Raw genomic sequence first — 16,380 nt, forward strand, 5'->3', positions numbered from 1 at the left:
TATGGAGAGCACTTACAAGCCGGTAGTTTGTGCTATATACATGTTAAATAAACTGATTTTTATCTTTACCCACTGGGGATCACATTTTCTTCTATGACATTCTGACCAAAACAGTTCAGCCTTAGGTGCCTAGCTAGGCAGATGGCTATTTCACTTTCTGTGCCTTGGTATTTGTACGGTATTAGGTGTGCTCTCTGATGCTTCCAACTCTGTTTTTTAGAGATCTATGCCTTTGGCTTGTCTCCATTCATGTACAGATGTTCTGGGGAAATCTCTTATTAGTGACATATTACATATTTCTGATCAGTCTCATAGAGAAAGCAAATCACTTCTCTCTTGCAGCGCACATTGATAGGAAGTTGAGAGAACAGAAAGGGAAGTTTGTTCTTTCTTCCATGCTTAATTCAAGCCTAATTCCATGGTCCAACTCCCCCTGGGCGGAGTTTTATGGTTGTTCCTAACTACAGACATTCTTGGCTCCATAGCCATGTGTTTGGGGAACAAACACTGTAACTGTGTGTGTGCATGTGCGTGTGTGTATTATACAAGTCTACTTACACTTTTTAAATTAGGTTACCGATATTTGAAGGACAAACTTTTTTTTAGGTATGAGAGATTTATGTTATATTTCATAGCCTTCCCCCTCCAAAGATGAAAAAAGTAATTACAGTATGAGTGGGAGATATGACCAATAAAGTTGATGGTCCTCCCCCCCAAAAGATGCCTGTGTGTCAGTGGGCCACAGTTTGAGGCTCTCCATTTGACATCTTCTGTCATGCAAAAAGCATAACTGCAATCCTTCTAGCAACAGGCCGGCAGCTCTGCTTTCCCAGATGCTCCCATGGATGTCACATCACCTGATGCTTTGGCTCAGCAAACCCTGCAAGCAGCTCAGCTTTGCTCCTAACTTGCGATGAGGGCGTTTGTTATCTCAGGTTGCCCTGGCAGCTACTGCTTTCCAACCTATACTGAAGTCCTGCTGGAGGTTTGTCTTGGGATAAGTGCTGTCTGCATGTGGGTGGCTTGACTTTCTGGGAGTGAACATTTCCAGCCCCTGAGGGGGCTGCAGGCAAGTGCTGTTGTCAATAAAACACTCATGAAGTGGATGTGTTGAAGTCTGTGGTGTGTCTGGATGTGAAGTGGCAAGAAAGAATTTCTGCTAAGCAGACCTTTCATGTTTCCAGGGTTCTCACAGCTTGCTGACTCACACTGGCAGCCATCCAGGGGATTTCTGGATCCATTTCTCTCCAGAGTCCTCACATAGAAGATCTCCAACTGCTGTGCAGGTGAGGACACACCTGACCTTGCCCTTAGGAAGCAGAGTCAGAGTTGTTCTTCTGAAGGCCAAAGGAGCTTTTCCTAGCCTAGAGGCATTATTTTATTCTATATTCTAGTAGATCTTTTCCATCTCTAATCACTAACAAATCAGACAACTCTGCAAGACAAATGGGAAAACATTTTAAACAAAGACAAAAAACTTTGCCATAAAATCACACAAAATCAATTTACATTACTCACTTGGTCAAATTTTTGTTTTTATCTGGGGCTCACTTTGTCATTCTTCATTTCTCTTCCCTCTATAAATCACTGAGAAGGGTAAGGAAGGAAAGCAGTAAAAGATGAATTCAATATGCAGACATTTTCTTAAAAAGCACCAGTGTCTGAGATTTTATGTGTATTTTGATTTGAAATACTATTTTTGCAGCACTTCACAGCAAGTAAACTTGAAACTATGACAACTGACAAAGTGTTCAAACTGATCAGCAGTTTCTAATCAGAGCAATCTCTCTCCTGCTTCACCAAATGAACCCTCCCAGAGCCTCTTTAATCCCAGACTGCTGGTTCAAAACAAAAGAACTTTCCTTTCCACCCCCAGGCCAACTTGCTGTGCTTCTCAGGGAACTCCAAAGTTTTAATGACTCAGGGAGTTTTATACGGAGAACATAAACCTGTTTAGCTGCTAAACGTGTCACAGACAGGAAAATTCCTCAAAGTTGCCCAGGATGTGCAGGTGACACTGAAACATGTTGAGTCCTAAAGATGAAGGAATGCCCCCAGCCCCTGCTCATGGTGATGTCAGGCACAAACCCCTCCCATCTATCTACCTCTTGTTAGAGTCCCCTATCACCTCAAATCGGTTTTTTTTTTCCTTTCCCTTCCAAATTGCATCAAATTTCCAGCATCGAAATAGCTTTCTTGAATTAAAGCCATGCTTTTCGTACTTTAGCATGCATCAGAAGCACTTTGAGGGCTTGTTCAAACAAAGAAGGCTGGGCCTTAGTCCCAGAATTTCTGATTCAATAGGTCTGTGGAAGAGCCTGAGAAATTGCGTTTCTAAGAGGTTCCCAGCTGATGCTGATGCTTTTGGTCCCAGGACCACAGTTAGAGAATCAATGAGGAAGTGTATTATGAGGACCAAGGTTAAAATGCAAATATCTTAGAAGTAGCACATTAAAATGTTAATAATTGGTACATAGTAGAACGTGATATGAGCTTAAACTGAATATGAATTAACAACTACCATTTATTAAGTAGTTGTTATGAGCCTATTATTGTGTCCAATAGTTTACATTCTCATTTAATCCTTATGTTCTTTTATGAGGGATTATTGTTTACTCTAATTTTCAGATGAGGAAACCTAGGTTTAGAGAGAATTTACACAACTTGACTAAGAGCAAGTGATGGTGGCAGGATTTGAATCCAGATCTCTCTTAAAAAGTCTGTTTATGGCCGGTGCAGTGGCTCACGCCTGTAATCCCAACACTTCAGGAAGCCAAGGCAGGTGGATCACATGAGTCTAGGAGTTCGAGACCAGCCTGGCCAATATGGTGAAACCCCATCTCTGCTAAACATACAAAAATTGGCCAGGTGTGGTGGCGCTTATCTGTAATCCCAGCTACTCAAGTGGCTGAGGCGCAAGAATCACTTAAACCCCAGAGGTGGAGGTTGCAGTGAGTCGAGATTGCACCACTGCACTCCAGCCTGGATGACAGAGCAAAACTCCGTCTCAAAAAAAAAAAGTTTGAAAAGCTTTAGGATACTCCAAGAGTCAAAGAAAACCCAAAGTCTTAGACCAGCAAGACACCCATGGCTATCCTTAGCATATCCAGAGGCTCCAGTGTCAGCCCAGGGACCTGATTGGACTTGCCCTGTGTTTGGGGAGGGGAAATGCTGAAATTGAAGACAGAAATTTAGAATTTCCCCCTAGATATCATGACTTCTATATGACCTTAGAAATCCTCAGATAATCTGGTTTACTGTTGTTTTTTGAGGGCCTTGCAGGATTTTTTTTTTTTTTTTTCAGAGAGATAGGGTTGAGGGCATCTCTCTGAAAAAGGGTTCAGAGAGGTTCTCACTATGTTGCCAAGGTTGGCCTCAAACTCCTGGGCTCAAGTGATTCTCTACCTCAGCCTCCCAAGTAGCTGGGACTACAGGTGTGTGACACTGTGCCTGACTCCTACAGGATTTCTACAAGTGTCTACTTGAAGAGAGTGGCAGATTTCAGACTGAAGACTGAGCCCTGGCTAAGGAAGGGAACGATGAAGGTAAGCTGAAGCCTAGATGGTCAGAAAAGAGAAGATTAGTGACCTAAAGCAGTGCTCCTCAAACTTCACATGTATCAAAATCACCTGGGAACCTGATGGAACTATGGAGGCACTTCACGGGGCCAGGGCCTGGGCCTCTGCATTCATTATTAACTGTCCAGGAGATTCTATTACATAGCAAAGTTTGAGAGCAGTACCTAAGCAGTGCTACTCAAACTTGAATACATGCATGAATCACCTGGGGATTTAGTAGGTCAGGATGGGGCCCAAGACTGTACATTTCTAAAAGCTCTCTGGTGAGGCTGGTGTCTCACTCTGTCACCCAGGCTGGAGTGCAGTGGTGCTGTCATAGCTCACTGCAGCCTTGAACTCCCAGGCTCAAGCAATCCTCTCACCTCAGCCTCCCAAGTAGCTGGGACTACAGCAGAACTACAGGCACATGCCACCATGCCTAGCTAATTTTTTTACACTTTGTAGAGATAAGGTCTTGTTTTGTTGGCCAGGCTGGTCTCCAACTCCTGAGCTCAAGTGATCCTCTGCTTTGGCCTCCCAAAGTGCTGAGATTACAGGCATGAGCCACCATGCTTGCTCTCCTTGCCACCCCACCTTTAGTGTTTTTTGTTATCACATAGAAACTCTTTCTTTTCATACTTTAAAAAATTTTTGTTTTTGTTTTTATTAGAAACTCTTCCTTTAACATAATCATAGGGAAGGCCAAAATATCACACACCACTCCTCTCCCCTGGGGACCTAGGACACTTCTACCACAGCTCTATGTCTCAGGGAAATGCAGATTAAAGAATGCAGACCCAGGTCCATGTACCTTTCACTGAAGACCAGGGCTTATGGTCTCTAGTACTTTGCGAGATTTTCCTATAATTAGAAGTGTCCTCACGGTTTGTTTGCAGTAAGCCAAGTCTGTTCCTTATTGTAGTCATAGAAAACAAAAACTCTTGAAAAATTAATAGGGATTGTGCTTATTTCAGACCTGCAGGTGGGACAGGAATTGAAAAGCGTGTATTCTGCTGTGCTCAGAGAAGCAATAGACTGGGAGAGGAAGGGAGCCCAGGCAGAGAATAGGGAGTGGAGACTCTAGACCCAGTTCCTGCCGGTGGAAGGGGGTGTGGTTGGGGAACCGGCCCCGATTGGAAGGCTGTCCAGTGGGGTTTACAAGCAGGAAGACTTCATTTACACTCATACCATTCGAAGTCAGCCATGTCTGAATGGGGAGGGGCAGGGGAGGGGCAGGGCAGGGGCAGGGCAGGGGCAGGGCAGGGGCAGGGCAGGGGTGAGCGGGAGGGAAGTTCTGTAGTTTGAGCTTGATAATATTCCCAGGGGATTTTTTTCCCAAGGCCCCAGACCAAGCTGTCCCCTGAAAGGCTGTGGCAAGGACTCCTCATGAGGCAGCATACACTGCTTACTGGCTCAGCACTCATGGCTACATTTGCTCATCTCCACTGCCGTGCCAAGAGTTATCTCTGCCGGGGCAACCGAAATAGCTTAGACAAGATCATCCCTGAGCAAAACCGAGGAGGAAGTAAGGGTTCTCTTTGCTCCAACTGCCCTTTCAGCACCCTCTGTCTCCACGGGGTATACCCACTCATGCAAACCAGGAGCAAACATCGTAGCTCTCTGCAGGCCATTAACAGATTCTAACACCTGGCTACTCCACGTGTGGTCAGACCAGCAGCCTCGGCATCGCCAGCATCACCTGGACCTTGTGGAAATACAGAATCTCAGACCCTTCCTACACCAACCAAATCAGAATCTGGCTTTAACGAGGCCCCAGGTGATGTGTGTGCACAATAAAGTTTGAGAAGCGGCCGGGCGCGGTGGCTCAAGCCTGTAATCCCAGCACTTTGGGAGGCCGAGACGGGCGGATCACGAGGTCAGGAGATCGAGACCATCCTGGCTAACACGGTGAAACCCCGTCTCTACTTAAAAAAAATACAAAAACTAGCCGGGCGAGGTGGCGGGCGCCTGTAGTCCCAGCTCCTCGGGAGGCTGAGGCAGGAGAATGGCGTAAACCCGGGAGGCGGAGCTTGCAGTGAGCTGAGATCCGGCCACTGCACTCCATCCGGGCGACAGAGCGAGACTCCGCCTCAAAAAAAAAAAAAAAAAAAAAAGTTTGAGAAGCATGTCTCTAAAGTTGCAGTTCTTAGCCTTGGCTATACTTCAGAATCACCTGAGGAACTTTTACAACTCCTGATGCCCAGCTCTCACCCTAGACCCATTAAATCAAACTTTCTGGGGACAGAACCCAGACATCAGTTAATTTTAAGCTCTCCAGGTGACTCCAATGTACAGCTGAGCTGGGAATCACTTTCTGAAGTGTGAGGGATAAAGCGGCTGCCCCTCCCAAAACTATTTACATTTTCCTGTAGGACCCTAGAATACTGAAAAGACTTCAGAATGCAAAGAAATTCATCTCAACTGGTGGAATCTGAGAGGATGCACTATCATGGGGAGAAAAAGTTATGGGATAAGAAAGCAGGAGCCCCTTGTATCAAAGAAAGAAAGCATTTGCTTTCTAATTGAAAAGTCAGCTGACTTCATTAAGTAACCCCAAAATGGAGCAACAAAAATCCTGTTCTATTTTATCCATGAGAAAAATGACTTACCCATTCCAAGTGTACTTCCAGAGCAAGTTACTGTAATAAAAACACAAGCATTTAAAATAAAATCTATTCATTTATATATTTAAGATAGTGAAGATTTAACTTAAGAAATAATAAAAGGAAAGTAAACCAAAAAATGAACAAGAACGAACTTGGATGATAAGAGGAGATACTACTAGCAGTATGATCTGGGCAAGTCACTTCACTGTGCCTCAATTTATCTGAAAAGCAGTAAGAATAAGAATACCAAGCTCAGCTGGGTGTAGTGGCTCACACCTGTAATCGCAGCACTTTGGGAGGCCCAGGCAGGCAGATCACCTGAGGTCAGGAGTTCGAGATCAGCCTGGCTAACATGGTGAAACCCCATCTCTACCAAAAAATACAAAAATTAGCCAGGCGTGGTTGTGCACACCTGTAATCCCAGCTACTCAGGAGGCTGAGGCAGGAGAATCACTTGAACCCGGGAGGTGGAGGTTGCAGTGAGCTGAGATCGTGCCATTGCACTCCAGCCTGGGGATAGAGCAAGGCTCCATCTCAAAAAAAAAAAAAAAAAAAAAAAGCCAAGCTGATAGGTTTGTTATAAAGACTGAGTTAATACGTGTAAACTCCTTAGAACAGTGCCTGGCACATGGCACTCAATAAATATTAGTTGTTATTGTCATTTACAATATTGTCCTGATTATCAGAATAAAGCATCACTGATATTGCAAACAAACAAAACCAAAAAAACCATCTCCCAAATGTATGGCTTTTACCAGGGACACTGAGCAAAGGAGGATTTCCTAACTTGAGTCTAGATACCTAATGTTACTAAGCTGAAATGGCTGCAGGCTTGAGATGGCATCCCAACAAAGAGCTTGAGGTCTAACTCACAAGGACTTCTCGTGGCTAACCAGCCTTCAGAGGAATGACTCTCTAAGGGTAAAATTGTGGGCATGGAGCAGGAGAAAGAACAAAAGACTTCCATCACTCACTTAGCTGTATGATCACAGGCGCATAAATTCGTTGATTCATTCTTTTTTAAATTTAAAATATATCAGGCAACAGTTATGTGCTACGTACTAGGAGTCAAATAGATAACCACTTATTAGGAGAAATAACACACATTCAATTCACGGTAATATGTTGCAGTACAGATAAGGGTGCTGTGGGGTGATAAAGGAGGGAGAGAGAGGGCTAACTCAGCTTATGATAATTGGAGAAGGCTTCACAGATAAGGAAAATTGGGGCTGGTAGAATTCTCTTGGTGGAGGTGGGGTGGAATTCTGGGCAAAGAGAAGAGCACAGCAGTAGCTCCAGAACAGGACATAGAATAGGAGGTGTGTGTGGCAGGAGCGGGCATGCGTGAATGATGCCAGATGCCTAGACTAGAGAATAGAGTCCTCTCAGGATGGATGTTGTGGAATGAGCCTAGAATTTCTCTGTTCAGGCCAGGCACAGTGGCTTATGCCTATAATCCCAGCTCTTTGGGAGGCTGCGGCGAGAGGATTGCTTAAGCCCAGGAGTTCGAGACCAGCCTGGGAAACATAGCAAGACCTTGTCTCTACAAAAAAATTTAAAAATTAGCCAAGCATGATGGGGCATGCCTATAGTCCCAGCTACTTGGGAGCCTGAGGCAGGAGGATCGCTTGAGCCCAGGAGGTCAAGGCTGCAGTGAGCTGTGATTGTACCACTGAACTCTAGCCTGGATGACAAAGCAAGACCCTGTCTCAATAAAAAACAAACAAACAAAAAAAACCCCACAAAAAACCAATTTATCTGTCCAGTACAGTAGACACTCAAGTAGCTATTGAACAAGTGGCTAGTTTGAACTAAATGTGCTATAAATACAAAAGACACACCAGATTTCAAAGACAGTATGAAAAATATATAAAATATCTATTAATAATTTTTATATTGATGAGATGTTGAAATGATAGTATTTTGGATATATTGGGTTGACTAAAATATATTATGAAATTAATTTTTACTTTTTTAATATGACTACTAGAAAACTAAATTTTTCATACATGGCTCATATTAAATTTCTATTGAACAGTACAGGTATAAGCAGACAAGGGACAGGTTATAAGGGACTGTGAACACCATGCCCAGAGGATTGAATGTTATCTTATGGGGAAATGGAAAAGTTTTGAAGATATGGAAGCATAAAAGTAACACAATTGGACCAGTGTCCTGGAATGACAACTTTGGTAACAGGACAGAGGCTGGAGTGAGAACAGGCAGATGGGACTGGTGCAGAGGTCTAGGGGAGAGGTGGTGAGGGCCTGAGGCATAGCAGTAGCTGTGGAATGAAGAGAAGAATCTGGATTTAGGAACCATTATGAAGGTGAAGGTGACCAGGACAAGAATTCGAGACTACTTAGATATGGAGGGTGAGGGAGACAGAAGCTGACTCCAGGGTTTTTAGCTAATGTGCCTGAAACAAGGACAGTGGAAGGAAGATTAGAAATAGCAGAGGATCAGGAATTCCTTTTGGCCCTGAAGGGTTTAAAATGCCTGGGCACCTGCAGGTGGAGGTATCAAATTTGAATATGGATTTAGGGGTCAGGAGAAGAGAAGAGTTGTAGAAAGAGATTTGGGAGTCTCTGAGCTTCAGTTTTCTTATTTATAAAGTGGAGATAATGAAGTATGTTGAGACTACAGCATAGCATATTTTGAACATTCAATGATATTTGTAATATGAAACTGGTTGGCAAATTATAAAATATTATGCAGTTATAATGCAGTATTGTTATTGAGCTGTAGACTCATCTTCCTAAAAGCTTATCCTTACTCCAGGAACCTATTCCTGTCCCTTCCCATAGGACTATGCTTTGGGTCAGTTTGTCCTGTGGACCAAATAATGGAAAAACAAGGAATCAGAGCATGACAGCTAGGGACAATGAGAACAGCCCCTTGGGAGGAACTGTCCTCCTTCCATCACCAAGGGCCATCCTGAACCTCTTGTCACCTACATATCATTGGAAATTTTAGATTCTGGCTATCAGTAAGGGTTTGTGAGCCAATATTTACTCTTTTTTCTGTGTTCATCTGCAAAATTCTAGGGCTTCATCATCTCTTTTCTTCTAGGAATATATGAAAAATGTATGACTGTGCCCTGGGCAAGGTAGCAGAAGGTGCTGGAACACAGAGCGGAGAATTGCTAATGTTTTCCTGCCAGTTCTAGTGAGGTGGTAGTTGCTGACAGTCATGTTTTGTGATCACAGACTGTCTGCCTACTCATATTGCCAAGCCTGGCTTGTGATTTATAAATTCATTTTTTCTGATCCTCTAATTTTTCCTCAGTCACAATTCTCAGTCTGTGCAAATAAAAGTTCAAGTTTCCTAATTTCCAATATTATCAATAAGACTATGTTAAAAATCTATCCCTAAATCTCAAAGCAGAAAATTATCTTAAATTTGCTCTACTAGTTAAGCAGCAAGCACCTAGTCCTTTTTAGGAAGGGGAAGTGTGGGACAGGGAAAATAATCTCTAAATTAAATAATAATAAAGCATCACAATTCCAGAGAATTTTGGGGTCTTCCACAGCCAGAATCTGCCTGTGCTGTATAGAAATTTTATACCTTCAGCTGGGTATAGTGGCTCATGCCTGTAATCCCAGGACTTTGGGAGGCCGAGGTGGGTGGATCACCTGAGGTCAGGAGTTCAAGACCAGCCTGGGCAACATGGTGAAGCCCCGTCTCTACAAAAATACAAAAATTACTCGGGCATGATGGTAGGTGCCTGTAATCGCAGCTACTCAGGAGGCTGAGGCAGGAGAATCGCTTGAACCCAGGAGGTGGACTTTGCAGTGAGCCAAGATCGTGCCATTGCACCCAGCCTGGGTGACAGAGCGAGACTCTGTCTCAAAACAAACCAAAAAAAAAAAAAAAGAAAGAAAGAAATTTTATACCCTCTGTGCCCTTCCTACATAGCAAATAAGTTTGATTGCATCTTAATTCACAGATCTGAGTTCAGGGTTAGTTTTAGATAATCTGTCATAACTTGCTTTACCTGAATATATTTTTTTTGGACAGAAAGTAAGCTTCAATCCTGTTTCAGCAACTGGTGAGACCATCACAGTGTATACATCCCCACAGGGTATCTCAGTGACATCACAGAAACTGAGGCCAGCACTCGGGGTGCACGTGAAAATGCCTTTGGAGCCGTAGAGGTCGGTGCTGTAACTGGCAGAGCCCCTGGAGGCTTGCCAGTAGATCCGGATGCCGTTAGAGCCCAGCCTATATAATTTCACCCCCAAAGGGCAGCAGGCACCTAACCAATAAAAAGAAACACAAAATCACTGGTTTTATTCCACCATCATCCAAAAATGGCCTTGATTACTGCAGGGAAAAAATATAAGTAAACTATTCTAAGTAACAGGATTAATTACTGGTTAGATCAGAGCAAGATTGGAAGGGGTACTCAAGTTATTTCCATGGTGGGCCACATAATCAGAAATCCATGGGTGGCCAGGCATGATGGCTCATGCCTATAATCTGAGCACTTTGGGAGGCCAAAGCAGGAGGATTGCTTAAGCCCAGGAGTTTGAAACCAGCCTGGGCAACACAGGGAGACCCTGACTCTACAAAAAAAAAAAATTAGCCAGTTGTGGTGGTGCACACCTGTGGTCCCCTTGGGAGGATGAGGCAGGAGGATGGCTTGAGGCCAGGAGTTCAAGGCTGCAGTGAGCTATGAGGGTGCCACAGCACTCACTCCAGCCTAGGTGACAGAGTGAGATCCTGAAAGAAAGAAAAAAGAAAGAAAGAAAGAAGAAAGGAAGAAAGGAAGGGGAGGGAAAGAAGGAAAGAAGAAAGAACGAAAGAAAAAAGAAAGAAAGGAAGAAAGGAAGGGGAGGGAAAGAAGGAAAGAAGAAAGAACGAAAGAAAAAAGAAAGAAAGGGAGAAAGGAGAGAGAAATCCATGTGTGAAGGTGGTGTGAGGTATGAATTTTTAATGTAGAACAATTAAATCAGAAAGGTCCAAAAATTGGCAGATACATATTGTACATGACTCAAACTGTGAGTCAAAGGCACAGAATCCTTGTGAAGATCCCTCATAATGCCCTAGTTTCATTTGATTTTTGGTGGCATTAAACTTAAATATAATTAATTGCATTCAGCTTTAATTGAAGAACCAATTTTGCCGAGCTGAGTAGCATGACACTTTGGGTGCAGCCATTTATACAACATGCCAGTGATCAAGTTTGCTGGTCCATGCTTCATCCGTGGTAACTGATTAGTATTTTTTTTTCTTTTCTAAGTACCTTGAGCGAGCCACACATTAGGTGGCAATAAGGGCACCAAATGGATTCCTTAGTAACTAAGTTAAAGATCCTACTTTATAATTTTTAAAAGTTATTATAATCAGGCTTACTTGATTTTTTCTTAAAAGAATAAGCAATGAGAACTGCATATCAAGGTGAGAACTGCATATCAAGGTGAGAACTTAGGCAGTAATCTAATACAAGATAATGGGTCAAAAGAAAGTACACACCAGCTGACCTACGTGCAGCATGTTCTGAATGTTCTCATGTTATGATTTATTTTGATTCTCAAAACAACTTCGAAGGAAAGTATTACTATTCCTGTCTTTTTCAATGAGGAGACAGAATCAGGGAAGATTAGTCAACACAGCTTATAAGAAGCCACGTCGAATTTTGACTCCCAGTTGAGACTCTTTCTACTACCTCTGGGATGCCAAAATTATATTCCAACTCTTCCATCCCATGCCCCAGGCCGAGGTAACTGATCATTGTACTCTTTCACCTTAAGTGCAGGAAGCATCCTCAAGAGTTTTTTCAAAACCATGCTACAAGCAGCCACTTCAGTGGATTAGAATCATGCAAGAGAAATCTTGTTTGGTAACCTTGCACTGCTTTTACTTTCCGCCGCTACTCCCTAATGGTTTGGTCTTTGTGAAGAACAAGGTACAATACTGTCAGTAGACAGATGCCTTTGCTCTCTTCGCCTGTTGAAATAAGAAACCATTGAAGGAACTGAAGAAGCTTAGAAAAGAGAGGTAGTAGCACAATAATAATGAGAAGAAAAAAACGCAAACCAAACAGAATGTGTGATCTAATGCTTCCAGAAAACTCTGCCAGGCTGAGTTACTCTGTGTTGCAGGTAGCTGTGTCATATAAAGATACATGGTCCCTTCAGAAAAAGCAGGCCTGAACATTGTTATTAGGGGAGTTAATTCACCAACTACAATAGAAGCCTCTGAAGCTTTGAGGTTCCTAACCAAAGGGAAAACTATAACCATTCTAGAAAGTAATCTGAGTTTATAATGCAAACTAGCTGGAGATGCAGCATCTTTTTAAATGAGGAGGAAAGGCTTATGCCTGGATTTATGATAGTCAAGTCCTTACTGCTACTGTAGAGCTGAAGTTCACTTACCAGAGAAATAACTTTGGTAGGAGCAATCCGCAGTCAACCCCGTGGCGCTAATTGCTTTTAATGTTACTGTGTAATTGATGCCACATGTGATGCATCCCAGACGGCAGTAGTTTTGATGAGTGTGACACTTAGACTGTCCAGTGTGTGACTCCAGCACTGCCACATGGGTTTGAGCCACTCTCCCAATAGTCCAGCTCACGTTGATTACTGACTGGGTGATTTGAGTTACTGTCAGACCAGTTGGACAGCATGGCACTTAAATGGGATAAAAGAAAAAGAATTGGAGATTTATTTCCACTGAAGATTATTTGTGAAAAATGACAAAGAATGGTATTTTGCCTGTGTTTCACTCAATATCCTACATTCCCCAACTTTCCATTGTTAATAAAAAATTTCCTTGTGTTCATCTCCTCTGATGCGTCATGTAACATTCACTGTATGTAGTGGGTGCTTTCCCCAAGAATGCATTGCACCAACTGGCTGTTGAAGGTTTCCACCTTTTTTTTTTTTTTTTTCAGAATAAGAAGGAAATCTTTTGTTGCCCCCATCTTCAACATTTTTTTTTTTTTTTTTTTTTTGAGACGGAGATGGAGTCTCGCTCTGTCGCCAGGCTGGAGTGCAGTGACACAATCTCAGCTCACTGCAACCTCCATCTCCCAGGTTCAAGCTTTTCTCCTGCCTCAGTCTCCCGAGTAGCTGGGACTACAGGTGCGTGCCACCATGCCCGGCTTTTTTGTATTTTTAGTACAAACGGGGTTTCACCATGTTGGCCAGGATGGTCTTGATCTCTTGACTTCATGATCTGCCTGCTTCAGCCTCCCAAAGTGCTGGGATTACAGGCGTGAGCCACCACTCTCGGCCCATCTTCAACAATTCAAAATACTTTGAAATGCAAATTTCAAAGTAACGGTTGCATTCACTTCTCCCAATAGAACATTTCATAGCATTAGCAATTAAGTATAATTTGCCTTTCTTGAAAATGTTATAGTACATCACTGATATAAAAGTTTGATTTCTTAGCTGCCTAAAATAACCCAGCCATCCTGATTTTTCAGGGACCCATTACCCAGAATATAGGATGCCTAAGAGCTTCATGTATGCAGTATTTTGTATGGTCTCTATTTTACTGCTCGTTTCTTTTTTTAGGTATTTCAACTTTTATAGGCCAAAGTGCCGTCTATCACTGTATATAAGAAAAACGAGGCCGGGCGCGGTGGCTCAAGCCTGTAATCCCAGCACTTTGGGAGGCCGAGACGGGCGGATCACGAGATCAGGAGATGGAGACCATCCTGGCTAACACGGTGAAACCCCGTCTCTACTAAAAAATACAAAAAACTAGCCGGGCGAGGTGGCGGGCACTTGTAGTCCCAGCTCCTCGGGAGGCTGAGGCAGGAGAATGGCGTAAACCCGGGAGGCGGAGCTTGCAGTGAACCGAGATCGCGCCACTGCACTCCAGCTTGGGCGACAGAGTGAGACTCCGTCTCAAAAAAAAAACAAAAAACAAAAAACAAAAAAAAACGAATGTCCAAAGACTGACGTGATTTGCCACGTTTCATTCATACACAATGCTATGCTGTAATAATAGTTTTCTTTTATGGCGCTCTTGCTATGCATAAGGCACTATGCTAAGAGCTTTGCAGCATTAGTCAACTTAATACTCATAACCACCCTGTGAGGCCATTATCTCCCCTTTACCTATCAGGAAACTGAAAGTCAGAAAGCATTTTTTAAAGAGAAAAATTTGAAAGGGCTGAGCCAAAGAAATCAGCAACAACCCAGCTCATTTGGCTACTCATTTGTTAGCTGTTTTGATAGATTATATCATAGGGGAATATGAATTAAAATAAATGTTTTGCAGAATGAGTAAGTATTCCTTCTCCGATGCCACTGAATGGATATACTAGTCTTGAGGATATTTTTACAGAACTTGTAAAATATTGAAAATTTTATTTTCTATGACCAGGACTCTTTGAAACAGTTGAGTTTAATGTATTTCTATGGCACTGAGGGTAGATTAAATAAGGAAGTTCATGTCTTGAAACACTTCCTAAGGACCCCACTGAAGTCAACATTCAGGCTTGGTGGTTGCTACATACCTGTTTCCAGGGGCACACTGTAGCTGGGCAGGCTCCGTCCTGCCTGTGTTTCAGCCACAGCAGTGACAGAGAACACTGAGCCACAGGGCAAGCCCAGCATGGTACAGGACTCTCCCATGCTGCTGCACTGATATAGTCCTTTCTCCCCCTGGGCAGTCACAGTGTAAGTAGCATCATCATTAGTGGATCGCCAGTGCACGTTAATCATTGAGAATGCATCCCTTGAAACATTTTTTATTTCAGGACTGCAAGGAGCTGAGAGATTTTAGAGTATTAATTGAAACAGCATGAGTCGAAAATATCACATGTGCCATTTGGTCTAAAATTGATTTTGCCCCCAATGAGATCATCATAGTTTTCAACCACGTCATGCATGCAGGCCAAATTACATAGTGCCTATGCGTGGACAACTATTGACATTAACACTGGGCATTGGGTTCATATAGTATTAGAATAGCTGGAAAATGTTTAAGAGCATTGTGAACTCCAAAAGCAAAAGTAAGTAAGAAACATATTTACACATCTTCATGGTGTGAGTACAGGCAGGACCCTCAAAGACAGGAGGAACTGAATGGCTGGAGTAATCATGGGCAAAAACTTCTACTCTCCCCACGGTCTCCCCTTTTGTTTTTGTTTTTTCCACTTTCCTCTTCTGCCTTCTCCTCTGACTCTCCTTCGTACAACAGTGGCTGTCTTGGTCCCCACAAAGATTGATTAATGGGATTTAACCTTTTTATTGGTCTTACTGAATGCCCATCCTGAGGCTCACAGCTGGGGTGAATCATTCAGACAGCAGTGAGTGGAATGATAGCTGTGCCTTACCTGTGGTTATGAACTGGGGAGTACATGACATATTGCTGCCTCGGACTTCACTGAATGAATACACCGTGATGTTGTACTTGGTGTCACACTCTAGAGCCGAAAGGGTGCATGCAGGAGCAGTGTCATTGCACTCAACCGTGTTGTACCCATCTGCAGCCTTGGTTTCATACAGTTCGGCACCACGGACAGGAGACCAGACAATCTCAACTCTGTCACTGGACACCAACACGGGGTTAACGTCACTAGGGCAACAGGGAGCTGAAAGCAGGAGCAGAGGGAAAATGGTGGTCCCATCATGAGCAATGCAACCAGGGGGGACACTGAGTCCTGACCTCCCATGCCCAGAGCCTCGGCCACTGCCCTCCCTAATGACTACAGTGACCCCCTATGGGTCTGTCCAGGTCCAATCTTGGCCTAATTGTCACTGCATAGAGGGTAAATCCTCAGCATGACATTCAAGGTCATCACAAGCTGTAAGGTTCAGCTGTGCTCCCCCAACTCCCCGCCACACCAGACTCTTCAATTCCCCCATGCCACGTGCACCCTCGTTCTCTATGCAGAGAAAATTGCTGACCCCTCTACTGGAAAGCAATTCCCCTCTTCTGCCTGGTAAAATCATATGTAGTCTAACTTCTCAGATCCTGTCAGCCTTTCCAGACACTAAGCCAAATAAAACTGGGGTGTGGGGGTCATAGTTATATAAGTAGATTTTTTTTTTTAAGAGACAGGGTCTTGCTCTGTCATCCAGGCTGGAGGGCAGTGGTGTGATCTCGGCTCACAGCAACCTCGGCTTCCTGGGTCCAAGTGATTTCCATGCCTTAGCCTCCGGAGTAGCTGGAATTACAGGCACATGCCACCATGTTCAGCTAATTTTTGTATTTTTAGCAGAGACGGAGTTTCTCCATGTTGCCCAGGCTGG

The 16,380-nt window shown here is 43.5% G+C and overlaps 1 protein-coding gene across 1 annotated transcript in view; it reads right to left on the reverse strand.

Annotated features, from left to right (window-relative positions):
• Positions 1–214: 214 nt before the first annotated feature.
• Positions 215–16,380, reverse strand: part of FNDC7 (fibronectin type III domain containing 7) — a 30,598-nt gene continuing 14,432 nt past the window's right edge. Inside the window, exons 7-13 of the mRNA XM_033196573.1 lie at positions 15,462–15,719; positions 14,640–14,894; positions 12,544–12,798; positions 10,161–10,421; positions 6,167–6,196; positions 1,519–1,587; positions 215–1,435 (exon numbers count right to left, since the gene is read on the reverse strand). Of these exons, the coding sequence (XP_033052464.1) occupies positions 1,556–1,587; positions 6,167–6,196; positions 10,161–10,421; positions 12,544–12,798; positions 14,640–14,894; positions 15,462–15,719 (1,091 nt within the window). The 3' untranslated portion in view covers positions 215–1,435; positions 1,519–1,555. The remainder of the gene's footprint in view (positions 1,436–1,518; positions 1,588–6,166; positions 6,197–10,160; positions 10,422–12,543; positions 12,799–14,639; positions 14,895–15,461; positions 15,720–16,380) is intronic.

This window comes from Trachypithecus francoisi, unplaced genomic scaffold (assembly GCF_009764315.1).
Source record: "Trachypithecus francoisi isolate TF-2019V2 unplaced genomic scaffold, Tfra_2.0 Lachesis_group5, whole genome shotgun sequence".
Classification (NCBI taxonomy): Eukaryota; Metazoa; Chordata; class Mammalia; order Primates; family Cercopithecidae; genus Trachypithecus; species Trachypithecus francoisi.